The sequence below is a fragment of the Oxyura jamaicensis genome, chromosome 24 (assembly GCF_011077185.1).
Source record: "Oxyura jamaicensis isolate SHBP4307 breed ruddy duck chromosome 24, BPBGC_Ojam_1.0, whole genome shotgun sequence".
Lineage (NCBI taxonomy): Eukaryota > Metazoa > Chordata > Aves > Anseriformes > Anatidae > Oxyura > Oxyura jamaicensis.
The window spans coordinates 4,322,051-4,348,388 of record NC_048916.1 but is presented as its reverse complement, the minus strand read 5'-3'; the positions used below and the strand labels follow the sequence as shown (position 1 = coordinate 4,348,388).

General features: G+C 57.5%; 2 protein-coding genes and 1 long non-coding RNA gene across 6 annotated transcripts in view; 2 read left to right on the top strand and 1 right to left on the bottom strand.

Moving 5' to 3' along the window:
* Positions 1 to 20,590, top strand: part of TECTA (tectorin alpha) — a 26,123-nt gene extending 5,533 nt beyond the window's left edge. Inside the window, exons 5-24 of one of the 3 annotated variants that reach the window (XM_035346369.1) lie at positions 2,407 to 2,544; positions 2,862 to 3,027; positions 4,720 to 5,132; positions 5,427 to 5,997; positions 6,556 to 7,148; positions 8,311 to 8,884; positions 10,133 to 10,743; positions 11,059 to 11,620; positions 13,045 to 13,244; positions 14,854 to 15,237; positions 15,858 to 16,144; positions 16,224 to 16,504; positions 16,612 to 16,722; positions 16,824 to 17,026; positions 17,396 to 17,559; positions 17,673 to 17,921; positions 18,531 to 18,693; positions 18,990 to 19,077; positions 19,295 to 19,411; positions 19,698 to 20,590. In XM_035346369.1, the coding sequence (XP_035202260.1) occupies positions 2,407 to 2,544; positions 2,862 to 3,027; positions 4,720 to 5,132; positions 5,427 to 5,997; positions 6,556 to 7,148; positions 8,311 to 8,884; positions 10,133 to 10,743; positions 11,059 to 11,620; positions 13,045 to 13,244; positions 14,854 to 15,237; positions 15,858 to 16,144; positions 16,224 to 16,504; positions 16,612 to 16,722; positions 16,824 to 17,026; positions 17,396 to 17,559; positions 17,673 to 17,921; positions 18,531 to 18,693; positions 18,990 to 19,077; positions 19,295 to 19,411; positions 19,698 to 19,798 (5,976 nt within the window). In that variant the 3' untranslated portion in view covers positions 19,799 to 20,590. Of the gene's footprint in view, positions 1 to 2,406; positions 2,545 to 2,861; positions 3,028 to 4,719; positions 5,133 to 5,426; positions 5,998 to 6,555; positions 7,149 to 8,310; positions 8,885 to 10,132; positions 10,744 to 11,058; positions 11,621 to 13,044; positions 13,245 to 14,853; positions 15,238 to 15,857; positions 16,145 to 16,223; positions 16,505 to 16,611; positions 16,734 to 16,823; positions 17,027 to 17,395; positions 17,560 to 17,672; positions 17,922 to 18,530; positions 18,694 to 18,989; positions 19,078 to 19,294; positions 19,412 to 19,697 lie in introns of those variants that run through there. The other 2 variants (XR_004756073.1, XM_035346370.1) reach the window with 2 other exon arrangements.
* LOC118178118 lies at positions 4,307 to 22,974 on the bottom strand. The gene is made up of 3 exons (XR_004756075.1): positions 22,838 to 22,974; positions 13,140 to 13,141; positions 4,307 to 4,318 (listed from the first exon to the last, which is right to left on the bottom strand). It is a non-coding gene; the product is annotated as an uncharacterized LOC118178118 (long non-coding RNA).
* Positions 22,076 to 26,338, top strand: SC5D (sterol-C5-desaturase). Of its 2 annotated transcripts, none has more exons than XM_035346375.1 (5): positions 22,076 to 22,202; positions 22,944 to 23,161; positions 23,921 to 24,053; positions 24,521 to 24,621; positions 24,950 to 26,338. In XM_035346375.1, the coding sequence occupies exons 2-5, from the start codon at positions 22,952 to 22,954 to the stop codon at positions 25,370 to 25,372; spliced, it is 867 nt and encodes a 288-aa protein (XP_035202266.1). In that variant the 5' UTR covers positions 22,076 to 22,202; positions 22,944 to 22,951; the 3' UTR covers positions 25,373 to 26,338. The 2 variants fall into 2 exon arrangements, with proteins under 2 accessions (XP_035202266.1, XP_035202267.1); XM_035346376.1 differs by having other exon boundaries at positions 22,182 to 22,202; positions 22,947 to 23,161.

The following is a 26,338-nucleotide window of genomic DNA, read 5'->3' as shown; positions in this document are numbered from 1 at the left end:
AGATGGTTGTGCATCCATCTGTGTATAAATATATACCAGGGGGGTAAAGCTGGGTAGGTCACTTTGTTCTCCTGTAGCTGGTCACCACGGTCCTGTCCTTCTGCCTACGAGCCCTGCTCAGTGCTCACAGAGCTCCAGGGAAAGCATCGCCTGGCAGGCAGCGTGCCAAGACACGGCTCTGACGCCACTTAGGATCGTTCGGCCTGATCGCATTGTGCAGATGCCAGCCTCCCTCCGTGCCTTGACCACAGTGGTAATGCAGAGATGTTTTTGTGGACGGGCACCTTGGACTAGAAGCCTTTATGCGGGAGCCCAGGTTCTGTTTCAAACCCTGACGGCTCTTCTTGTGGCACAGCGCTAATTCAACAGGGCGGTGAGGGCAGCTGGTGTAAGGGGGGGGGGGGAGGACAGCTGCTCTGAAAGCCTGTGCTTGAAACAGAAAGGGGAAACTCCGAGGGGCTGTTGGCATGTGTCTGTTGTCCAGACTGACCAGAGCCACCTGTGGGGTTTGGCTGTGATATCCCTCTTTATTCCCATAAGGGTGCGAGTCCCATCTTTGAGGATAGTGATGGTGCTGAGATGTTTTTGCAGACATGAAAGGCTTGCAAGCTGCTGTGAGCAGCTGACACTGGGGGATCTGTGCTGCTGGCAGGACCCCCCCAGGAGACTGGGGTGCAGGCAGCAAGTAAGATCTGTTTCCCATACTGTTTTTTGGGAAAGTAATTTTTAGTATTTGTGTGCATTCTGCAAGTGCCAGAAGTTTGCCGCTTCTGTCTCGAGGAGTTGGCTCTGATAAACAATTCAGCTCTTTTCCATTTGTTAGAGAGGCTCAAAATTTAATGCATATTTGTTGCCAGCCCTGGCAGCACTTGCAGAAAAAAAATACATATATATATATTTGCAGACAGCAAGCAATATAGAGGTCCGTGTATTGCCCGAGGAATTACATTTGCAACACAATGCAATTTATTTTGTTATAGAGCAGTCTTCCCACTCAGTAGCAGCCAAGGCTCCGGGTTGGCACGTGGAATAGCACAATGCAACTTAAGCAGGAAATTCATCGCAGTGCAGAATCGCTGCAGAAAACAGTTTTGTGAATGTGGCCTTGGGGATGCTGCAGTTGCAGTCTCTCCGTGACTCTGGAGCAAACGGGTTTGGTTTACAAGAATTTGTTTTTTTTTATAGGGTTAGGGTGCTCGATGCATTTCTGGCCACAAGTGCCAACATGGGAAGTATCTGTGGTGCGTGAACATATTCCTAATGAGGAACACCGGCGATCTGCAACCTCCTGGGGCCATGCAGGCTCCCATCAGAGCAGGGTCTGCCCCTCTTGGTGCCACAGCAGTTGTTGCAGAGGCAGAGTATGCTCGGAGTAACGTGCTGTCTCTGCTGTAAAGCAATCACAGACCTCCAGGCAGGATGAGGAGGCGATGGGAGACAGAAAACTGCTCTATCCCACGGTGCTGGGGACATTCTGGGTGTGCTGTGGTCTGCAGCCTGCAGTGAGCATCCCAAGGGCTGTCCATGGCCCTGGTAGCAGGGCAAAGAAAGATGTTTTCTGGACATCAGGCCCAGAGGGAGACTTCTGTAAGAGGGGCAGTGCATGCTTTGTCCTCTGCTGAGATCGGGATTTGGAATGGATCCATGATGTTTCTATCACCCCTAGAATGATGATCCATCACCCCTAGGATTCTGTGATTCTGTGGTGTTCCCATGGGTGAATTCTGCCTCTGGATTTACACGGATAGAGGGGATACCTGCAGGGTACGGGCATCTTCTCTCCCTCTGTGCAACTGCAAAACGAAGAGCTCGGTTTTATGCCACCTTGTTGGCCGTGCTCTTCTTGTACAGGGCCTGGGCTTGCAGTTGCCTGAATTTATCGGAGTGTTTGGGGCTGGAAATGCAGAGTCATTTCAAGCAAAAAGAAGGACCCGATCAGCAGATTTAGCAGGTAGCGATGGGATGTGGCAGCCAGGCAAAACACAATCCACATGGCTGCCTTGGCTGTAACACACCGGTAGCAGTGTGGAATATGGATGCAGCAGCAAACTGGGTGAGAAAACACGTCAAGGAAGAAAGCTAAGGCAGGGTAATGGAAGATAACAGGTCATAACAGCCCGAGTCCTGCTGAGGGCTTATTTTCCACAAGCTCATTCTCTTGCTGCCATCTATTGGCATTGAACTGGATTGGAGACGGCACTGCTGCCTTCCCAGATGGAAGAGCTGGAAGGGATGGGGGCAGCTGGCGTCACAGCACCGAGGGGCAGCGTGCTTCGGGTCCCACTCTGCTCCTGATCCCAGTCCCTGCCATGCTCCTGCAGCTCACCTGGGCAAGGGATGAGCACGGGAGAAGGGCATCAGGAGAAAAGCAACCTCACCTTGTGAATCCGTTGATATTTTCCCCAGGTGAACACATTTCAGGCTGTGCTGATCACCGACGGCGTGTCGTCCTTTGCCATATTTAACTACCAGGAAATCAGCTGGACCACAGGGACGGCCAGCGGAGGGGACCCCCTGACCGGGCTCGGCGGGGTGATGGCCCAGGTGAGGCTCTGGGCCCCGTGTCCCCAGCTCTCCCCAGCTCTTTGATGGTTGCCCACAGCTTTCCTGACGTATTTTTTTTTAACATTTATATTTAAACATACATAAAAATGTAAACATAGGTCTGTACTGCTTGTAGTGCCTGTGGAGATTTTCACTCACATCCAAACTACCTGAAAACCAGGATTCCTGAAAAAACACTTTGAGATGAAAGACGACATACTCAGGAATTATTGTGAGCAGGGAGGGGCACAAATGCAGCGTGGCTTTCCTGCAGGGAGGATGGATGTGTGATGGGATTTTCTCTCTCTCTGTGTTAGGCTGGCTTCAACGGTGGAAACGTCACCAACTTCTTCAGCATCCCTGGCTCCAGAACCCCAGACATAGTCAATATAGAAGAAACGACCAACGTTAATGTCCCTGGGCGCTGGGCTTTCAAAATAGATGGCAGGGAAATAGATCCGGCCAACGGCTGCAGCCTGAGAGGTAAGAGAGAAATGGCAATGACTTTTTACAGGTTTTGGGGTGCTGAATGGCAAAAGGTCATAATGCCTGAATGGGGGGGGACAGAGAGCTTTGTCATCAGTATGTGCGTGGACATGTCTTGTCCAACTCTGGTGCATCCCTGCGTGCTGACTCTTGGACGGCTGGAGAATGGGCTTGCAGCGCGTATTTTTGGCCAATTCCCAGTGCAGATGAGACCTGACTTGGAAGCTCTGAGAAAAACGAGATTGGCCCATAAAGCTCTGGGAGGCTTCAACCACCAGCGAACAAAGCTGTCACCAGTGCTTGCTTGGTTTCACCTCTGTGGTTTCATCAGCAAGGCGTAGCTAAAAGCCTCCATTTCTGCTGCCTGGACACACACAGTCAAGGGCTGATGGGGCTCAGGAGGTTCTCAGGAATCAAACAACACCTGGAGGTTGTCTCCATTAATTGCTGCAGTGCAGATGGAGATGAGAGAAATACCTCAATAATTGTCTTAGACAGGGTCTTCTGTGGAGCTATTTTATTTACGGGAAAGACCTGGGGATGGTTGTGCCCTCTTGTCCCTTGGATGGAGATGCTGACAGTACGGTCCCATTTCCCTTGTTTCTGTGGGTTTCTGGGGCATGATAAATTCCATGCCCCTGCACCAACTACAGTGTCTGTGCGTGCGTCACTGGTGGCACGGAAATGTAAAGGGATTAAATGAGATATCATGGGGTCTGTGCCACGGAGAGACCATGGCATTGCCCTTTGACAAACAAAGCTGCCAGGAGCACCCGCTGTACTCCTGGAGTCTGTGTAACGAGGGAGTTGTCGCTTTCTGCTGGATGCTGGAGATGTCACTGCTCCGGGATGCCCAGCTTCTCTATGGCCTGGTTTCGGATTGTACCAAGGACAACCTGGATGACCCAAAGGCTCTTGCAGCCCCAGAATGGTTTTGGGTTCACCAATACCAAAATTCCAGCTTGCCACCATCACACACACCAGGACGGTTGGTGCAGCAGATCTCGCTTAAGGAGATGTTCATTGCAGGGAGCTGTAAAACAGCATTTTTTGTAGCAGGCGGGGAAGAGAACAAAAAGTTTAGGAGAGGTAAATCAGGCAGCGTGTGCGGTGAAATCCGCGTGAAAGAGAGGTGTGAAAGACAGCCATATGGAGGGGAGGAAGCTCGCATGGGTGTCTGCCACCCTTGCTCTGCCGTCTTCTCCCTGCCTCTCGCATCTGCCTGCTGGGGGATCGCTCATCAGATCTGACGTGTGGTGTGGAAGTTACTTACCAGCAGCTCCTTGGTCTCCTAACACTACGAGCATTTTTGGAACAGGACTGAATTGCTTCTGATAACAGTGGAAGGGCTCAAACCCAGGAGGAATAGCCACCAATCGGCCAGCCCACATGGTGCTCACACCGACTGCTCCACTTCGGTGTGGGGAGGTCTTGAATGGGACGTGGGGCGCGCTGGAGGCTCAGTTGTGATAGCAGTGCTTTGCCAGCAGCGTGCAGAAAGCAGCCGAGAAGCCCTGCAGTAGGTCCCTTTGTGGCCATACGACCTGCAGACCTCTCTGTAGGGCATGGAGGAACCCATTTTGTTGTGACCGTGACTCCAACTGTGGGTGAAGTTCCTCGGTTAAGAAAAGTGAAAAGCGATGCAGCATGATTTTTTTTTTCCCTTTTCTTTTCTTTTATGCATTTTAGGACAGTTTCTCCGTCAAGGGGAAATCTTCTGGGACAACTCAAACTGCACCACCAAGTGCCGCTGCCTGGACTTCAACAACGAGATCTTCTGCCAGGAGGTGGCTTGCGGCCCCTTTGAAGCGTGCGAACCGAAGATCAAGTTCTTCCAGTGCGTGCCGGTGGAGAGCAGCACCTGCGTGGTGTTCGGAGATCCGCACTACCACACCTTCGACGGCTTCCTCTTTCACTTCCAGGGTTCCTGCTCCTACCTCCTCGCCAGGCAGTGCTGGCCAGGCTCCCAGCTGCCCTACTTCAACGTGGAGGCCAAGAACGAGAACCGAGGCGGCTCCTCCGTCTCCTGGCTGAGGGACATTTTTGTGGAGGTCTACTCACACAAGATCGTCCTCCCCAAGGGCAGCTTTGGGAAAGCAAAGGTAAGAGCCCCACTGAACAGGGTGAGCTTGATGGGTTGGCTCCTCCAAGGTGATGGTGGGACCGTGCTTGCAGCCCCAGGACCATGGGATGGTGCTTCTGGGCTCCGTGTCCCCCTTGGGAAATGTATGGGGTGGAAAGCACCTGTGGCAAAGCCATGGGTCAACAGAGGCCTGAAGCTTACTGATGGCTGGCTGGCTTCTGCACCCATCTGTAAACACAGGGTTGTACTGTTCCTGTCTGAAATCCCTTGCTATTTCATGTGACGGCTCAGTCTTGCGGTTGTGTTCCTGCAGGTGGATGACTTGGTGGTGTCCTTACCCATCTCCCTGGAGCTGGGAGCAATAAAAGTCTACCAAAGTGGCTTGTCCACAGCTCTGGAGACTGATTTTGGCTTGCTAGTGACTTACGATGGGCAACACTACGCCTCTGTCTCCGTTCCGGGCACGTACATCAACGGCACATGCGGTCTCTGTGGGAATTACAACAAAGACCCCGAGGACGATATCCTGCGCTCGGACGGGAGGTTGGCCGTGTCCGTGCCAGAGCTGGGCGAGAGCTGGAGAGTGCCTCACCCCGAGAGAAAGTGCTCGCCCGGCTGCGTGGAGAACTGCAGCATCTGTGATGCCACCAGCGAGTCTTTGTATTTCTCCCCCGAATATTGCGGCTTCATCAACAAGAGCGGCGGGCCGCTGTGGGAGTGCAGTGCCGTTGTGGACCCCACCGCCTTCGTCCACAGCTGTGTCTACGACCTGTGCAGCGCCCGGGATAACGGCACCGGGCTGTGCCAAGCCGTGCAGGCGTACGCTGCAGTGTGCCAAGCCCTGGGCATCCCGGTGGGAGAGTGGCGCACCCAGATGGGATGCGGTAAGTGTCGGGGTGCTCATGCTGGGAGTGTTTGTGGGTGCCTACCTTTATTCCCAGGAGATAATCTCAAGGGGAGATAATCTCAAGGGGAGATAATCTCAAGGGGAGATAATCTAGATAGGAGGAAAGAAGGGGAGGGAGTTGCTCAAGGCAGAGGGGGTCTGGCAAAAGCCAATTGATCCCAACCCTCTGTGGTGTGAGAGTCTTGTGATAGCAAAAGGGCAGAAAAGGTCAGGCAGAAGTTGGCTGCCGTGATGTTGGAGGCTGGGCTGGGTTGCAGGCTGGTTGGCAGCACACTGCTCAGCCCAGCCGCCTCTTTTGGCATTAAATTGCTGTGGGAGGCTTGACCGTGCTGGGACTATTTTCGAGAAGCTTTTGCTTGCATCAGGGAATAGAGGAGGCACAGGAGAGAAATGGCAAGGCCAAATCTACTGTAGAGCAGGGTCCCTAGGTCATTTCACCCTGCCACTGCCGTGGGTCGATAGGAAAGAGGTCTGTGGCCCAGAACCATGTGATAACGTGCTTGTCTTGTTGTTTGTGTCCCCTCTGCACCCACAGCAGAGGCCGTGCAGTGCCCGGAGCACAGCCACTACTCGGTGTGTGCCAGCGGCTGCCCTGCCTCCTGCTCGGACCTGACGGCCCCGCTGTCCTGCGCCTCCCCGTGTGCTGAGGGCTGTGAGTGTGACGAGGGCCATGTCCTCAGTGCCGACCGCTGCATCCCTGTGCAGAAGTGTGGCTGCGACGTGGATGGCCGGTACTATGCTGTCGGGGAGTCTTTTTGGGCCACGGCGGACTGCACGGTGGAATGCCTGTGCGAGGACGGCGGGGAGGCCAAGTGCTTCAACATCACCTGCCCCGAAGGAGAGGTCTGCACAATAGAGAATGGCTACCGGGGCTGCTACCCCAAGCGGGAGAGCCTGTGTTTGGTGGGGCAGAACCAGGTGCTGCAGACATTTGATGGCGTCGCCTTCCCCTATCCGCTGGAGCACTCCTATACGCTGCTCAAAACCTGTGCGGAGAGGCCAGACTTCATCGAGGTGGACATCAGCCAAAAGAAGCCAGGATATGTTCCCAACGGGCTGCGCGTTGTGCGGATCCAGGTGGTCGGCCAAGAGGTGAAGGTTGGAGGAGCCAGCCTCTCGGAGGTCAAGGTAAAGGTGCCACTGAGGGCCAGGGTGGGAGGTGGTGGCTCGTGCCATACCACAATGTCCCCGTGGAGATGCTGTAGGTCCGTGGCCTTGGACTACTCCTCAATGTTGGGGCCATCACAAGTGCCAAAGTCCATCTACTCCCTCCAAAGTGAGAGGCAGAAGGACTGGGATCATGTCCACTCATGGTCCTTGCCCTTAGACTTCCCATCCATGTCCCTGGGTGGGAAGAGGCAGAAGGCGACAGGTTCTCATTGAGATACTGTTCTCACGGCACAGCCCATGCAAACCATCCACATCGAAGAGCTAACAAGGCTAGGGGCAAGCAGAAAATAAAATTAGCACTCATATGTTGCAAGCTCTTGGATTTTGATCACCAGCACAGTTGCCAGCAGAGCTGGTGGCAGGTATTGTTACGGTCAGCGAAATGGCTGTGGAAAAGAAGGAATATCCCTACTCGAAGGTCTCTGTGCCTTTTGAATCCCAACCTTACCTGTTTGAACTCAATATTGCAGCTGAGGTTTTGCTCTTCTTTGTTGTGCTGAGCATAGACGGCCACAGGAGAGCAGGTGGGAGGGATGCTGTTCTGTCGTGTACTGTTAAATGGAGCCATGGCTGACATTTCCAGCCATGCCTCACTTGCCAAGCACTGATTAACCAAGCATTTATCAGCAGTGAGTGACGGTGCAGGATGAAGAAAGGGCTCAGTTGGGTCAGGTAAATCTGAGCTCTAGGCTTCATTGGGAGTGGACGGGGCAGTCAATGTCCAACACCCCCAGAAGGAGCAGTTTGGTAGGGGAGGAAAGCCATACCATGGTGTTCATACCACTGGATTTGATATAGTGGTTATATAGGATATACAGTGGTTATAAAGGATATAACCACTGTTATTGCCATTTGTTCACCACGTTGAACCTTAGAGGCTTTCCTGAAGTTGCTATTTTCTTCTCCAACTTGTTCTTCACTGAAAATACATCCTCTGTGGGTCAAAATGCAAAAGGGGACAGCTACATCCTCCCGCTTGCAGGAGGCTCCTGGCCCTCAAGTACTGAGCCTGGGTTTGGAAGCATTTAGTGTTCCCAGCACAGTGCAGCCTGCAGATAGGAACATCTGTGCAGTCACATCACCCTTACTGATGCATCGTGATATGCTTTGTTACTTGCAGGTGAATGGTTACGACGTGGAACTGCCATATTTCCACCCTTCTGGCCGCCTGGAGATCTACCATAACGACAACGGCACCGTGACGGAGTCAAAGGGACTGCTGAGCATCAGCTACTACAACTCGGGCCTCCTGGAGATCCGCCTCTCCACCGCCTACTTCAACTGTACCGGGGGCCTGTGCGGCTTCTTCAATGGCAACAGCAGCGATGAGTTCTGCCTGCCCAAGGGCAAGTGCACGGACAACCTGGAGCTCTTCCTGGAGAGCTGGACCACGTTCGACGAGATCTGCAACGGGGAGTGCGGGGACCTCCTCAAGGCGTGCAACAACGACTCGGAGCTGCTCAAGTCCTACAGGAGCCGCTCCAACTGCGGCATCATCAACGACCCCACCAACAGCTCCTTCCTGGAGTGTCACAGCGTGGTCAACGTCTCGGCCTACTACAGGACGTGTCTCTTCCGCCTGTGCCAGAGCGGAGGCAACCAGTCAGAGCTGTGCGACGCCGTGGCACGCTATGCCGGTGCCTGCAAGAACGCCGAGGTGGATGTGGGCCAGTGGAGGAGCCACAGCTTTTGCCGTGAGTCCGTGAAAACTTTTAAGTATCTGGGGTGGGGAGAAGCGGATGTGGAGCTCATCACCTTGGGAAAGGTCTATTTCTCAGGAGCTTGTGGGTGTAAAAAAGTAGAATGCATTTTCTTTTTTTTGACTGGGCCACCAGAAATTGCAGCCCCTTTTCCCCCTGTTGTGCCCCTCAGGCATATCCCTTAGTGGTGTTCCTCCATAGAGGAGCTAGAAAAACCTCAACAGCTGTTGGGAAGAGAGGCTTGGACCTTGAAGGTTGCCAGGAGCTCCTTGGCACCCCAGCACTTAGGGCAGCATGAGAAGTCTGAAATCATGCAAATGGATGGGGCAGAGTTGCCTGAACTCCTGCGATCTGGGGCAGTTTTCCTACTCGCTCACCTAGAAGTCAAGCAAAGACGGGCATGGCTGTTGAAAGAGCTTTGTCTGTTGATGTCCTCCGCTATGGAGGCTGATGTGTATGAAGTGCTCTCCTGAGTAGCACACAGAAAGAGGTGGCAAGCATTGCTGCTCGCACACCATGTCTCACCTATTTTTCATCTGGGAGGCAGAATTTCCCATAGCAGCGTGGTAGCCAAGCCTGGTCCTGGATCTCTTATCAGGGTTGTCAAGCCAGTGGGTGACCGGTGTGTGTTAGGACCACAACGTTTCTTGAACCCAAAGATGAGGACCTGCCACCCTGCGAACTGATGGCAGTTTGTAAGCAGTCCCTTTGCCTGCAGAGATAGATTTCCTAATTAAGCAATTTCATGGTGGCATTTCAGGAGATGTGAGGAGCTTTACGATGTGGTGTAGGAGCGTTCCAGGGCCGCAGATGGCGGCTGACAGTACTGTAAGCCATCACCAAAGGATAATTCGAATAAGGCATGTTTTTAGCTGTCGCTGTAAACTTGCCATTGATGGGAAAACATTCATAATTCAGTGGCGAATGTGAAAAATCCCCAGCATGGCAGCACACGGGCGGTGGGTTGCCTTCACTGCGGAGGTTTTAGAGAGGCATCCATTTGGATAGGCGACATGTCCTCTGGGTTAGCAGGAGGAGGTTTCGCTTGGCACAGGTCTCCAATGTGAGGAAGGTGACGGCAGTGAGGAGAAGGGGTCACAAAGGGGATTGGAAGACCAGATGGTTGGGAGGGTGCTGGGACTTCTTCCCCTCTTGCTTTTTTTATTTTTTTTTGCAAATGGGTCGCAGCTCACCCCATGTCCCCCTTTATCTCTACTCACACACTGTGTCCAATGCCCCTAGCCCTCGCATGCCCCGAGAACAGCCATTTCGAGGAGTGCATGAGCTGCGTGGAGACCTGCGAGACGCTGGCCACGGGCCCTGTCTGCACGGACACCTGCACAGAGGGCTGCCAGTGCGACGAGGGCTTCGCCCTCCGCGGCTCCCGCTGTGTTCCCCGCGGCGAGTGCGGCTGCAACTTCGAGGGCCGTCAGCTGGCCACCAACCAGACCTTCTGGATGGACATCTCCTGCCACTTCCTCTGCTACTGCAACGGCTCGGACAACAGCGTGTACTGTGAGAACATCTCCTGCAAGGACGATGAGTACTGCCTGGAGGAGAACGGCCTCTACTACTGCCACGTCCGCACGGACGCCTCCTGCATTGTCTCCGGCTACGGGCACTACCTGACGTTTGACGGCTACTCTTTCGACTTCCAGAGCAGCTGCGCCCTGGTCCTGTGCACCACCATCTCCCGGCCGCGGGCAGAGCGGTCGGACACTTTCCCCACATTCACCGTCACGGCCAAGAATGAGGACCGGGACACTTCCCTGGCCCTGTGGGTGAAGCAAGTGGAAGTGGAGGTCTTCAACTACAACATCGTCATCCACCGCGCCTACAAATACACCGTGATGGTGAGCAGGGGCTGTGAGGGGCAAGGAGCGGTGGTGGGTGCAGCATCTACAAGGGGTTATTTCTTCCTCACAACTCCCTGAGTGGTTCCCTGTGCACCACTCCTTGTGTCTTAGAAGCTTTTCCAGGGCAAACCTTGGAATATTCATCCCTAGACCACCACTTGGCAGAGATTTTGGAGAGGGCTTAGTTTCTGACTGCCAAATTTTGGAGGCTGGGGCCAGCTGGTTGCTGGTTGCTTCAACAGCAACTCGGTGTCCTACTGGAGAAGACTTGAGCAGCCCAGCTCACCAACCACCTCCTTTCCTTCCCTGCAGATCAACAACGAGCGGCTCTACCTGCCCCTGAAGCTGGGCCAGGGCAAAGTGAACATCTTTGCCTTCGGCTTCCACATCGTGGTCGAGACCGACTTTGGGCTGAAGGTGGTGTACGACTGGAAGACCTTCCTCTCCGTCACCATCCCGCGCAGCTTCCAGAACCTGACCTATGGCCTCTGCGGCCGCTACAACGGCAACCCCGACGATGACCTGGTGGCCGCGGGCGGCATGCCAGCATTCGGTGTCACCGACTTCGTCCAGAGCTGGGCGAAGCGGGATGCCTTCTGCCGGGTGGGCTGCGGTGACCGCTGCCCTGCCTGCGGGAAGGTGGAGGGCTTCTGGAAGCCTCAGCAGCTCTGCAGCCTCATCCCCAGCCAAAGCGGCGTCTTTGCCAAGTGCCACAGCAAGATCAGCCCTGGCTTCTTCTACAAGAACTGCCTCTTTGACACGTGTGTGGATGGGGGGGCCATGCAAACGGCCTGCGGCTGGCTGCAGAATTACGCCAGCACATGCCAAACGCAGGGCATCGCCGTGACCGGCTGGAGGAACTTCACCTCGTGCTGTAAGTGCCACCCTGCTGCCAGGATCTTCTTTGCTAGGGGTGTTGCCTGGGGTGACACCTCCGTAGCATTTTTGGGAGGTGGGCATTTGCTGTAAGGAGGCAGCAGAGCATGCCATGGGGCCAGGGAGGGGCAGGCTGATGCCCAGCATCCATCCCCATCCCAAAATCGTCCCACCAGCATCGAGGGAGGAGTTCAGGAGGATGCCTTCTGCCATGTGTGCAGTGCTGATGCTTTTTTTTTTGTGTGTTGGTGGGGCTGAAGGGCAGCGATTGAGCAGTTTTCCCTCAAAGCAGCCCATACGGGCACAGCAGAGGGTTGCCATCCCTGCCCCGCTGGCCAGCTCTAAGTCCTCAGGGTGATCACCAGCATAGAGAAGAGGTAAATTGTGAGCCCCAGGTCTGCACAGGCACTTTGGTGTCACATCTGTCATCGTGTCAGCTGACTTGGAGCACCTTGGAGCCATGGCAGGATGGGCACAGCCTCGCCCCATGGACACCAACCTGTCCCATGCAGCAGAGCCGTGGAAACTGAGAGCCCTTTCCCCTGGCACTTGGGGCATCAGCGCCTGGGGTTCCCTTGTTTCTACCCTGCAGTCTCAAAGCAGCAAGTGTCCATCCAGTCCTTGCCAGGGCTGGATTTGGCCCCGTGTGCTCAGTCCTCTGGGTGTAGTTTTGAACTGTGTGTGCCACAGCAGGAGCAGGGCTGGAGAAGGTGAAGCCCCAGGTTCAGGAGGCATCATCCATCCTGCCGTTGTTCCCGAGGAATTTTATTAGTGAGACTCGCAGCCAGGAGTACATGTTTGCTCTAATGAAGCTGCTCACTGTTGTCAATAAGATTACACCGCAATGTCCAATTAAGCTCCTGAGGACGGGCTCCGTGAGTCTCCCTGGCAGCCGCTCTATCTGGCAAATCAGCTGGGAAGTAATTGTCACTGCTAACAAGACTGAAAATTAAATTTATGTTGTTCTTCCTCCTAACGAGCAACCTCCCGGCTCCAGAGGCTCCCACAGGGCAGGGGCCATGAGCTGTGTCACCCTGTGTGTCCTGCCCAAAATCACCCCAGTGAACTGGTGGCATCTTTGGGTGTGCAGCAGCCCCCAGGCTTTGATGTCTGATGGCTAAGGATCAAAGGCCAGCTGGCAGCAGCACGTCCCATGGCATGTGTACCCAAGCAGAGGGCATGGAGACTCCATATGTGGGCTGGGAGCCCCCCAAGAGCTCTGTGGGCACCGCTGTCCTCCAGCCCCAGGGTCAGCAGGAGCCAGTGCCAGAGGGCAGCACATGGCCGAGGCGCATGGTCTGTGTGCTCCCCATGAGATCGGGGCTGGCAGCGATAAGCCAGTGATGTAAGGAGCTTGTAGGAAAGCTCAATTTCCTCCAAGGAGCTAATCTGCACCCCTCGTGTTCTTCTTGCACATCGCAGCCGTCAGCTGTCCCCCCAACAGCCACTACGAGAGCTGCGTGTCCCTGTGCCAGCCCCGATGTGCCGCCATCCGGCTCAAGAGCGACTGCAGCCACTACTGCGTGGAGGGCTGCCAGTGCGACCCCGGCTACGTCCTGAACGGCAAGAGCTGCATCCTGCCCCAGAACTGTGGCTGCTACTCCGATGGCAAATACTACGAGGTATGCCGGGAACAGCCTTGTCCTGGTGCTGTCTCCCAGCCCCTTTGTGACATCCCTCGCTGGGTGCCCCAGGTGGGACACGCGGTGGGTGCGTTGTAAGGTGTCACGTTGTGCCTGGTCACTGTGGTGTGCGGGGCAGGTATCTAGAGGAGCCGAGCAGGGATCACACAAGAAGCACATGTTGACACCCCTCAGCTCAGTGTGACTCAATATGAGCCAAAAAAAAAGGGCAGGAGGTGCCAGGACACCAGGGGGCACAGGGAGACATAGAAGAGGGATGTCATCCCTGGCATGCCACATGTCCTTCTGTCCTGCAAAATGGTTGTGTGGCTGTTAGGTGAGGGTGATTCAGGTGTCCTGCAGGAAATGGGTGGTAGGAAAGGAGACTGGTGACCAGGTATGCTGCCTTTAGTTGGTGTCAGAATCCAATACCCTATGGCCACGTTGTTCTAGGGGTTACCAGTGAAGTGGGCTCACTGTTTCTTATGAAATTTACTTGTTCGTAGCTATTAAATATTACTCAGGGTTGTGTGGAATCAGTGTGATGCCATAATCACCACACCACAGAATAGGACTGCAGTACACAGTTGAGTCCCAAAGGATCTGTCTGTGCTGTGCCTTCTTGGTCTCTGGTCAGTCACTGTCATGGTGCAGGGTGACCCCTGTCTCCAAGGAGGAATAAGGGGCTCGAAGCCAGCATGAGGCCATTGCCATCCTCAGAATTTACCTTGCCAGTTGTTCCATTTGTCCGTGTTACACTGGGACCCTCTGGTCCTCTGTGCGTGGAGATAAGCTCTGCCCTCTTAATAGGAGTTGTGGTGACTTCTTTTGGTGCTGAGCTGCTTGGGTGCATCCTCCTTGTCTGCAATCTCTGAGCCTTCTGCTGCAGGGAGCCTGGGGACAGAGGAAGTTGTGTTCTCCTCCTGCATGAGCCAACCCTCGCAGAGGCTGGTCTTCTGCTGCAGGCTGGGTTGTGTGGTTGTGCTCCTGGTGGGTGCCATCAACCCCACACAGTCTGGCAGGAGTGTACCATAAAAACACAGGGGGGCAAACACAGATGGGCCACAGCCACACCGCAACGTGCAGAGGCACACAAGTATGACCCAAGTGCATGTCACCTGGAACACGGTGGCTGTACAGGACCAGAGCCACACGGAATGCTGCTGAGATGGTTGGCGGGCTCATCTTGCTGGTGGCATTGCTCAATTTTTTATTATTATTACTTTTTTAATTTATGTATTTTTTTACGGTGAAACTGTTCTGCACAGTGTCTTTGCCAAGCCACGCGCACCACTGTGTGCTGTTACCCCAGTATTGTCCTGTGGGGTGCTTGGTGGATTGGGTTTTGGCAGACAGGGCACAAGAAAAGGACAAGGTGGTATTTAGAGTGCAGGGCACAAGGCAGGTGAGGTCACCGTGGCAGTGGAAACATGCAGCGTCCTCATGCCTGCGGGTAGCAGGGATTTTGGCAGCTGTGCACAAGCAGTCAGTGTGTCATCACCAGATTTCCTGCTCTGTGAGGCAGAGGGGAGTAAAACCGATCTGATAACCACAGAGGGTTGGGCAGGGGTCCTCGTCCCTCCCCATGCATGACCCGTTTTTCTTTCAGCCCAAGCAGCTCTTCTGGAACGGGGACTGCACGCGGCGGTGCCGCTGCTTCCGACGGAACCTGATCCAGTGCGACCCGCGGCACTGCAAGTCGGACGAGGAGTGCGCCTCGCGCAACGGCGTCCGCGGCTGCTTCAGCACCCGCAGCTCCTTCTGCCTGGCGGCGGGCGGCGGCGTCTTCCGCACCTTCGACGGCGCCTTCCTCCGCTTCCCCGCCAACTGCGCCTTCGTGCTCTCCACCATCTGCCAGAAGCTGCCCGACTTCTCCTTCCAGCTCATCATCAACTTCGACAAGTGGTCCTCGCCCAACCTCACCATCATCTCCCCCGTGTACTTCTACATCAACGAGGAGCAGATCCTCATCAGTGATAGGAACACTGTCAAGGTGAGGTCTTGACGAGGTTTGGGCTGCGGGGGACCAGCTCCCGAGCAAAGGGGCCAGGCACCCGTGCCCATCGATGAAGAAGGGCAGTGCACCAGTCCCCACGAGTGACCGAAAGGCCGCGCAGGTTGCTGGATGTAGTGGTACCAGCAGCTCCATGCGAGGGACAGGGCTGCTCTCCGTTGGGCTTGGCAGAGGGGTGCCGGCCAGGATGAGAGGGATGGCAGGAGGCAAAGGTTGTCCCTGTCTTTGCACCCATCCTCCTGCGTGTGCAGAGGTGCAGCTGTCATTTAATTGTTGGGGGACGCAGGCCTGGTCTTTTAGGGTAGAAGAACTCCGTATGTGGCTGTCTCAGTGAGAGAGGAGCCCCAGCTAGAGCCTCTGCTTGCTTTGCATCGTGGCTTTATGCAGACATTTAAGGGTAATAGGGATTGAGTGAGATCTGTTGGGAAAAGGAGAAGGTGAAGGTGAAGGAGAAGGCCCAATGACACCTGCTCAAGCAGAGGCATCATGTTTTTGGGGTACCGGGAGGCATTTGTGGAGGTGTCTGCATGTGGCCAACACTCCTGTCTGGTGGCAGAGGGGACAGGAGGGACATCCTCTAACATCCTCTACCGTGCCAGGTGAACGGCAGCCACGTGAGCATCCCCTTCGTCACGGGGCTTTCCACCAAGATCTACAGCCAGGAAGGCTTCCTGGTCATCGACTCCGGCCCCGACATCCAGATCCGCTACAACGGCTTCAACGTCATCAAGATCACCATCGGCGAGCGGCTGCAGAACAAGGTGTGCGGCCTCTGCGGCAACTTCAACGGCGACCCGGCAGACGACTACGCCACGCTGCGGGGCAAACCAGTGGTCAGCAGCGTGCTGCTGGCGCAGAGCTGGAAGACCAACGGCATGCAGAAGAGGTGAGGCATCCCCACCAGGCATGGGAGGGAGCGGGGCCAAGCGCATCGCGAGCCCCCGCGACGTGTCCGGTGCCCGCAGCTGCAACGAGCTGCAGTACTCCCAGTACGCCGCGTCCTGCGACAACGTCCGCATCCAGAAGCTGCAGAGCGACAGCTACTGCCTGAAGCTGACCGACATGAAAGGCTTCTTCCAGCCCTGCTACGGCCTCCTGGACCCGCTGCCCTTCTACGAGTCCTGCTTTCTGGATGGCTGCTACAACCACAAGAAGGTGCAGCTGTGCGGCTCGCTGGCCGCCTACGGCGAGGCGTGCCGCACCTTCGGCATCCTGGGCACCGAGTGGATCGAGAAGGAGAATTGCTGTAAGAGGGCTGGGTTCCTCTGGGATCCCACAAGGGCATCCCATATGGCACCCATCCCATGGCCTGAGGATAAAGGTCCCGCTCTTGGCGTTTCTCGTGCTGTTTAGCAGGAGTGGTGGAAGACCCCTGCGCGGGCGCCGACTGCCCCAACCGGAGCTGCGAGCTGGATGACGGCGGGGAGCTGTGTGGCTGCGTCGAGCCCCCACCCTATGGGAACAGTGAGCACATCTGCACCAGCAGGGGGGAAGGGGCTGGTTGGGGTGGGGTCTGGGTGTGTGGTGTCATTTCTGGTGGTCCCATAACCCTTCTTTTGCCCTAGACACCCACGACATCATTGACGCGGAGGTGACCTGCAAAGCCGCCCAAATGGAGGTGTCCATCTCCAAGTGCAAGCTCTTCCAGCTGGGCTTCGAGCGCGAGGGCGTGCGGGTCAACGACCGCCACTGCCCCGGCATCGAGGGCGAGGACTTCATCTCCTTCCAGATCAACAACACCAAGGGCAACTGCGGCAACGTGGTGCAGGTGGGATGGGGCGAGGGGCCGGGGTGACTTCTCTCAGACTTTTGGGTGAGATCTCATTGTTCAGCTAACTTGTGTCCCAGGATTAGGAGGAGGAAGAGGAGTTGTTGGGAGCCTCAGGAACCTGTGAGGTCCCTGAGGAGTTTGGGGTCGGGGAGGAGGAGGTTGTCCATGCCAGTGACGCTGGAATTGCTGGGTATGGATGCTCCCTAGGGGAAGGTACTGCACCGGTACACAGATCTTTGGGGCCAGAGGTGGTATTTTATAGAGATGGAGGGCCCCCATGGTCACACCGCTAGGCTGAGGCACCCATCAGGAGCAGGAGATCAGAGACGATTGGTCTCGAGGGGTACCGTTTGCTCCCTCCCGCAGTCTAACAGCACGCACATAGTGTACAAGAACACGGTGTGGATCGAAAGCGCCAACAACACGGGCAACATCATCACCCGGGACCGGACCATCAACGTGGAGTTTTCCTGCGCCTACGAGCTGGACATCAAGATCTCCCTGGACTCGGTTGTGCGGCCGATGCTAAGGTCAGAGCAGGGGGGGTGATGCCACCCCTCCTTCATGTGCACGTGTAGCAAGGTGATGAGGTGTGAGTAATCCTTTCGGTAGGTCCAAGCCTGTTCTGGTTTCTTGTTGTTAGCGTGATTAACCTGACAGTGCCGACGCAGGAAGGGAGCTTCACGACCAAGATGGCCCTGTACAAGAACTCCTCCTACAAGCACCCGTACCGGCAGGGCGAAGTCGTGCTGACCACGCGGGACGTGCTCTACGTGGGGGTCTTCGTGGTCGGGGCTGACTCCAACCACCTGATCCTGATGCTGAACAAGTGCTACGCGACCCCCTCGCGGGACAGCAACGACAAGCTGCGCTACTTCATCATCGAGGGAGGGTAAGGGAATTGGAAGGGTAAAAGAGAAAATGTGTAGGCTGTGATAAAGGTAAAAGGTAAAGCCCAAGCTGTGCCGAATCAGAACAAAATCAGCAATTCATTCACAACATCCCTTCAGCGGGCAGATGCTCAGTCATTTCTAGGAAAGCCAGGCTCCATTGTCTGCAACAGCTGTTTGGGAAAACAAAAGCTGCAAGCAGAACGTCCTCCCGTCCTCATCCAGCTTTCCCCCAGCATTTATTGCTCAGCACGGTGCCACACGGTACTGGATAGCCCTTTGGCCAGTTGGGGGTCACTGTCCTGTCCGGCCAGGGCCAAAATACAGCCAAAATATCAGCCCAGGTTTGGTTATAAATGGAAAGCATGGTGCCAGAGGAGATACTGTGATGGTGGTTAGCTCTCTCTCAGCCAAAAGCCGTAGGGATGAGGTTGTAGGGATGAGGTATGCTGACAAGTGGGTCCCATGATGCTCTCAAGGGTATAGCAGGACCAAAGAGCACTGCTACAGGACCTGGGCAAGAGGTCTTAGGGGGCGAGGGGAGAGTAACATCCCTCCAGGAAGAGTCCTGATAACAGGAGCACCATGGCAAGCGTCCGTACCTTGCACAGGTGCCAAAACATGAAGGACAACACCATTGGCATAGAGGAGAACGGGGTGTCCCTGACCTGTCGCTTCCATGTCACCGTCTTCAAGTTCATCGGGGACTACGACGAAGTCCACCTGCACTGTGCTGTCTCGCTCTGCGACTCAGAGAAATATTCCTGCAAGATAGTAAGTGGGGCAGGCACCGAGGGCCGGCTTGGAGAGGCGGGTCGGGACTTTGCTGCAGCTCTGGAAGGACACCGTGGGTATGGTTTATGTGTTGTTCAAGAGGTGTCCAGAGATCGAGGACTAAGCTAGAAGGACCGTGTCTGGGTCTGGGGAGGAGAGCTCTGCCATGGGCAGGGTGTACATATCCTGAGCTTTTGGAGCCTGGCTGCGTTGGGTGTCTTTTTGGGACCTGGGTTGGTCAGAGGGGGCCCGGACAGGGGCTGAGAGTGATGGATGTACCCCCTGTCCCTGCCCAGAACTGCCCCCAGCACCGGCGGTCAGCCAGCGCATTCGCCCAGGAGGCCCACGAGCAGATCCTCTCGGTGGGACCTATTCGGAGGAAGCGTAAGTGCGCATGGCCAGGGGAAGGGCACGGCGTGGGGGTGTCCACCTCCCACGGGGACCTCTGTGGCACGAGGTGACGGCAAGGTCCCAGGGGAGAGCGAGCACCCTGGTAGGACTTCTCGCTGCAGGAGGGAATGGGGGTCCCGGGTGGCCAAAGCGGGGGCTGCTTGGGGTCCGGCAGCATCGTTCCTCCCCCTTCCATGCACCTTGCCCCCAGGATCAGACTGGTGCGAGGACAACGGCGGCTGCGAGCAGATCTGCACGAGCCGAGCGGATGGGCCGCTGTGCAGCTGTGTGACGGGGACACTGCAAGGGGACGGCAAGAGCTGCAGGGGCAAGTCCTGGGGCCTGGGGTGGTCAGGGTGAGATGGGGGTGGGGGTCTGCTCTGAGACAGAGCAGCAGCGTGGGGAAGGTGGCATTTCATAGCAGGACAGGGATGAGGCTCGGGCTGTGGCTAGAGCATCAAGGTCAGCGGTGATGTGCGTTGTCAGTGGCCTCTTGGCTACGAGGTGGAGCATCCAGAGGGTCCAGAGGAGCAGTCTTGGCACAATCATCTCAGGGGATGTGTTCTGTGTCCATGCAAGGCTCCCAGCTCACCTGCTCCTTCTTGCCTTGACAGCCTCCAGCTCGTCAGGGGACACCCGAGCCCGAGCGAGCCTCGTGGTGGTGGCACAGCTGTGGCTGTGGCTGTGCGTGGCTCCGCGGGACCCGACCTCGTAGGTGTGGCTCCGCTGCCCGGCCAAGTACTGTTCTCGTGTCAGCCTGAGTCTCTGTAGGGTAGGAGCCAGCACCCCCAGCAGCGAGCCTGCCGCCGGCCCAGCAGGAGAGGGGCTCGACCTGGAGAGCGAACGGATGGGCGCCTGGATGGGCATTGGAGGCACCGTGTTTGAAGAGCTGGATGTCTGCTGGGGACTTGGCTTGTTCTTTGCAGCTTTTCCCAGGCTCTCTCTTGTAGCACCCCATCCCCAGCAGTGTTAGTGGAGCAGGATGGGCTCAGGCTCATGCACCCGTATGTGTCCGTGCCCTCAGAGGGGCTCCTGAGGGAGCAGGACGCATTGTTGAAGCACTCGGATCCAGCCAGAGGTAGGTGTTTTGGTGCAGGTCACGGACCAGAGGAGCACGTTCGGATCAGAGGACGTCGGCACACCTCAGGAGCACAGCACCTGGCGGCTCTCCAGAGAGGGGAGCCATCAGGGTGCACAGCGGAGACCCAAGCGTGTTCCTGGGGTTTTGGGAACCCAGGTGCACGTGGTGCCTTGTCCTGATGCATGGCAAGGGGCCATGGGGGGTGAGCCTGAGAAAAGAGGGCTGGAGCCAAGTCCTCTCGTCGTGGTCAGAGCCATCACGGTGTCCTTTGAGGGGAGGGAGCAGGGTCGGGGTCTGCCCACCCAGGACGGCACCAGGCGGGCGGTGGGCTCGGGGGGCCGGCTGGCGCAGGGGGGGCTGTTTCTGTGGGGGACTTGTCTTGTGTTTGTGTTTTGTGACACGGCTGCGTGGGAATAAAAAGCGTTGTACTCCTTCGTAAAGTGGCGTGGTCCCGTGTGGCGGAGCTGAGAGGGGGCAAGGCCACAAGGGTACCAGGGACCCTGGGGGGGCAGGGCCAGGACTTTTGGGGGAAAAATGTGCGGGCAGGGGGAGGTGGGCAGCGTGGTCACAGGCAGGAGATGGCTGCAGGGAGTCCAAGGGGGCAGGCATGAGGAGGGGGTCCCAGAAGAAGGTGACACCAGGCTGGTGGCTGGTCACCAGCAGGGCTCCACAAGGTCCTGCTTTTTAATAAAAGATCTGGATGCAGGACTTGAATCCATACTAAGGACATAAAACTATTAGAGAGCCTCCACAGGAGGGCCACAAAATGGTGAAGAGTCAGGAGAGGAAGACATCAGAGGCATCAGAGGACTGGCTCTTCCATTGCCAGCCCGCCCACCTGGGACACCCCGGCATCACCCCTGCAGCAAGCACACCACCCGTACAGGCATACACACGGGGAGAGGAAGAAAGGGAGAACAACAAGTAGGGAGCAGGAGACGGACGGAAACAGGCACAAGAGAGCAGCAGAAGGGCAGGCAAAAAAGAGAGGGGGGGAGAAAGCGGCACAGCGGGAGAGGGAGGACCAGAGATAACAAGACAGATGGGCAGACACAAAGAGAAGCAGACCTAAGGAAAGAGCCAGAAAGCGAGAACGAAGCAAACACCAAAGAAGAGGCAGAGAGAAGGAACGAGCCAGAAAGACAAAGATGGAAAAGACAAAGTGAAAGAGAGACATAGAGGGAAAGAGGTGCACACGGAGACGGGCACGCCTGGAGGCAGCCAGTCCCATGGCACAGAAAGGGCACAGGGACAGCAGCGTGGGGCATGGGGACAGGGACATGCGTGGGACACGGGGACTGGGGGGGCAAGGGGAGCACAACGATGCTGCTGTATAGGCAGGCAGGTAGCAGGCGTGAATTCATACCTACACCAGCAGGGCCACAACAGGCAACGAGGCAGCACTCAGACACACGAGGACATCAACAACAGCACAGAAAAAACACGCAGCGAAGGCGGAGGCGTTGTCTGGGACAAACACACGAGGTCCGGCCTCGGCACTGCCGCCCCACGTGCAGACACTGCCTGCTGCGGGTGCAGCTCTGAGCACCCAACCTGCAGCGATCCCCCAGGGAACACACGTCCCACGCTGTGCCCGGGGGGCTGGCATTAGGGCTAAAAAACCCACCCGGGGGGGGTCTATTACAGTACTAAAACAGGCACTCCTGGGGTGTAAACGGCCCCAGCCCGGGTGCAGACCCTTCCCCCGAGCGTGCACGGGCTCTCACACGGTGACACAAATCTCGGAGCACTGAGAACGGAGCGGGATGCACCAAAACAGCAAGGATTTACGTGAAAAGGGTTTATATAAAAAGCGGCAGGGGCAGCTGATTCGAGCCCGGATCGGCGTCGGGGGAAGACCCCACGCGAGACACGGGGACACGCGGGCACGCGGACACCCGCCCCCAGCATGGGGCCGTTTTCCCGCGCCACGCCCCCTCGTGACGTCACCGCCGGCGGTGGCGCGAGTGACGTCACGTGGCGCTACCGGGAGGTGCTGCCCCGCTCCGCCCCGCGCCCAGCTCGGGGCCGCCGGCAGGTACCGGGGGGTCGGGGGGCGTGGGGGGGGGAAACGGGGGGAGCACGGCACCGAGGGGGGAGCACGGCACCGAGGGGGGAGCACGGCACCAAGGGGCCAACGCGATCGGGGCCGGGGGGAGCCGGGGAGGAACCGGGAAGGAACCGGGGGGGAGCCGGGGGGTAACGGGGGGATACATGGGGAAAGTGGGGGGGGAACCGGGGGGATGCGGGGGGGTGGGAACTGGGGGGGATCTGGGGAGATCCGGGGGGATCTGGATGATCTGGGGGGGATAAGGGGGGGGTCCAAGGGAATACGTGTGGGACCCGTGGTGATGGGAGGGGATCCGGGGCGGGGGGGGTGACTGTGGGGACCCGGGGGGATCCGAGGGAGATCCAGGGGGATCGGGGAGGATCCGTGGGGATACATGGGGAGACCCGGGGGGGAGGATCCATATGGATCCGTAAGAGACCCTTTGGGATCCATGGGATCTGGGGTTGGGGGGGTCCATGGGGATCTGTAGGGAAACTGGGGGGATCCAGAGGGGAAACTGTGGGGGCCCAGGGGGATCTGGGGGGATCCAGGGAGGCCCCGTGGGACCTTGAGGTTGATCCATGGGGACCTGGGGGCATCCTGGCGGGATTCACGGGGAGGACCCATGGGAGGACCCTTGGGGGATTCATGGGGATCTGGGGGGATCCCTGGGGGCATGAGTCCTGCCCCGGAGCTGCCCCCCTGCATGTCCCCGTCCCTGTCCCCCAGCAGCGACCATGGACCTGGTGCTGGAGGTCGCCGACCGCCACCTCCTGACGCCCTACGTGTACCCCACCGGCTGGCCCGAGGAGGAACCCTGCCGGCAGCTCCTCAGCCTCTTCGTCATCACCAACCTTGGGGCGCTCACCCTCTACCTGCTCTTTGGCACCCTCAGCTACTACTTCATCTTCGACCACGAGCTCCAGAAGCACCCCATGTTCCTAGAGGTGGGTTCCCGGCCTCCCAAAACCCAGCCGTATCCCTCCAGGGTCCCCTACAAGACCCTGCTGTCCTGCAGACGATGCCCCTTGTGCCCATCTGGACACAACAGAACAGTACAGAACAGAATAAAACTAGAACGGGAACAGGAACAGGAACAGGGATAGGAATAGGAATAGGACAGCTGGAAGGGTCCTACAATGCTGGTCCCATCCCAACTGCCTGACCACTTCAGGGCTAACCGAAAGTTACAGCATTTTATTAAGGGCTTTATCCAAATGCCTCTCGGACACTGATGGGCAACAGACCCCAAGCACCTCGTTGGGCAGCTTGTTCCAGTATCTGAGTGGCCAAATGGGGCAGAGTGGCCGCATGGTGATGCGACACGTGCTCCTTGAAGCCCGTCACCTGAAGGACGTGGCGATGGCTCGATGACGGGCTCTGCACGCAGTCTGGCCTGGCTGACAGCCCCCAGACCTGTGATGCTGTCCCTGCCTCTGTTCTCTGGCTCCCCCCTGTCCAAACCCCATCCTCGCCCCAATCTGGGCACCAGCACCGCTCCGGGCAGCCCCCGCACCCTGCTCACCATACCCTTAGCACGGCACTGATAAATATCAGGGACATCACAGCCACCCTGGATGCCGAATGCCACCCTAAATGCCATCCCTCCCAGCCCGGCCGTGGCCTCGATGGGGCAGGGAGGATGGCACGCAGCTCCCCGGGTTCCTCCCGTGCCCTGACCCATCCCTGGCACTGCTGCCCCGTAGAATCAGGTGCGTCGGGAGATCGCCTACGCGCTGCGCTCCCTGCCCTGGATCAGCGTCCCCACCGTCGCCCTCTTCTTCGCCGAGGTGCGGGGCTACAGCAAGCTCTACGACAACATCGAAGACTCCCCGTACGGTGAGCTGCTCCCCGGGTCGCCTGCCCACCCCGTGCTCTCCATCACTCCCTCCATAAATTTCTCTGCTTCCCCATCCTCTCCCCGGGACCTGTAGAGACCTTCTGCAGCCCACAGCACGTCCCGATGGGTCACCATGGCGTGCCTGGTCCCCAGCCAGCCACCACCCTGCTCCAGAGCATCTCAGCTATGAGCTGAATTCCTGCACCGTGCCAGCCCACGCAGGGTGATGGCCAAGCCCCTGCCTAGGGGACGGGACGGCCGCTTTCCTACGTGCCCTGCCCTAATTTGATAGAGCTCCTGTCTCCTCTCAGCTCCCAATAAACCCAGTTTCCCCTGGTAAGGAGAGACTGGCAAGTCTTGCCCTGAATCTGCTCCAGGAGGAAGACCCTGGCCTGACTTCGCTGCTCGCTGCCTTCGTCCCCACGTGCGCGCATGGGGGCTGCCACTAACATGTCTTTCCCCCCAGGCTGGACAGGCGTCTTTCTCAGCATGCTCTCCTTCCTCTTCTTCACCGACATGGGCATCTACTGGATACACCGAGGCCTCCACCACAAGCTGTTCTATAAGGTAGGGGCCTCCCTGGGCCGGGGCTGAGATGTGCCTTGTGGGGAGCGAACACCACCAAAGAAATGGGGATGGGTTGCCCAAAAGCCAGCACTTTTCCCGGTCCCCATCAACAAGCAAACCCATAGCCCGTTAAAAGCCACACAAGGCACACGTCCCACTCCTGGCCATAGAGTCCATGCTCCCTCCTTTCCCTTGCCACTTGGCCACGGACCACAAACGTCCCCAGGGACGCTGGCTGTGACTGTCTCAGAACAGGAGCATCCCACAAGGGGACGGGCTCCCGTCCCTTCCTGCCCCACGGGGCCCACCACGCCTTTTCTCCCCGCAGCGTTTCCACAAGCCCCACCACCTCTGGAAGATTGCGACGCCCTTCGCCAGCCACGCCTTCCACCCCGTGGACGGCTTCATGCAGAGCCTGCCCTACCACGTCTACCCCTTCCTCTTCCCCCTGCACAAGATCACCTACCTGGGCCTCTACATCTTCGTCAACGTCTGGACCATCTCCATCCACGACGGCGACTACCGCGTCCCCCGCCCGCTGCGGCACGTCATCAACGGCTCGGCCCACCACACCGACCACCACCTCTACTTCGACTACAACTACGGGCAGTACTTCACCCTCTGGGACAAGATCGGCGGCTCCTACAAAAGCCCCACCTCGTTCGAGGGCAAGGGCCCCCACGACTACCTGCGCAGGCTCCGAGAGAAGGGCCCCGAGCAGCCCAACGGCGCCGCCGACAAAACCGACTAGATTTTGGCCCAGGCCGGCCGCCGCGGAAAGGGGCCAGGCCTCGTCCTGCTGCTCCCGACCCCCATCGGACTAAATTTCCCCATACAGAGCCCTCAGCTTGCACCAGAGCGACTGACATGGGTTGATTTTCGGCACTGACGGGCACCAGGCCTGCGGACGGCTCCCCCCGAACGCTTCAGAGGGGTCTCGCCCGCTCCCGACCTCCCCGTCCCCTCCTCCTGGCACACAGACACCTTGATGCTATCGTGCTGCTGCTCCTTCGGCTAACACCTGCCGCATCCATGCCCTGCACCAACATGTGCCCTCCCTGCTCCCCGTGACCCCAAGCGTCAGGTTTTGGGAAGCCTGGCACCCGCCCTGCTCCCACGACGGAGCTCCTCAGCCTCTCTCCGTGCTGCAAAGCTCGCTTAAAACCATTTCCTTTGCCACCCCCCGGGTCTGTGCAGCGTGCACCGCAACACGAGCACGGCGGTAACGTCGCGGGGTCTCCGGCCGTCCCGCTCCGTGAGCTGCCGCGGAGGCTGCTGAGTCAAATCGCATTGAGACAAGAGGCTGGTAACTCCAGGCACTTCATTCTCCCATCACAGACACCGATGTTTCACCCACGTGCCTCTATTTCACAAAAAAAAAAGCCACCCCTGTCTTTCGCAGCTGCCGTGGGTCCACTCGACAGCTCCGGGTGCCCGGGGATGTCTTGGCACGGTACCGAGTCTTTGTGACATGGGGACGGGTGACAAAAGGGCCGGCCTGTAGGACAGGGACAGACTTTGAGCCCCGTGGGCCCTTCGAGCTCCCCGAGGGAACCCAGGAGGACGGGCTGGGGCTGGGGAGCAGGCGGTGGGAGGGAGCCTGGGTTGGTGGCAAGCCCCCCTAACAGCCGACAGGCTTACTTGGAAACCCGACCGCCTGGCCTCGGGGTCAGGGTGGTTGTCAATAAATCTCACTTGCCAACCCTGATGACATCTC

What these genes read in the sequence shown, in the direction of transcription:
- SC5D (XM_035346375.1), top strand. Translation starts at nt 22,952, where the DNA reads ATGGACCTGGTGCTGGAGGTCGCCGACCGCCACCTCCTGACGCCCTAC. An exon ending in AGCACCCCATGTTCCTAGAG is followed by an intron (nt 23,162 to 23,920) that starts GTGGGTTCCCGG and finishes GCTGCCCCGTAG; the next exon opens with AATCAGGTGCGTCGGGAGAT. An exon ending in CATCGAAGACTCCCCGTACG is followed by an intron (nt 24,054 to 24,520) that starts GTGAGCTGCTCC and finishes CTTTCCCCCCAG; the next exon opens with GCTGGACAGGCGTCTTTCTC.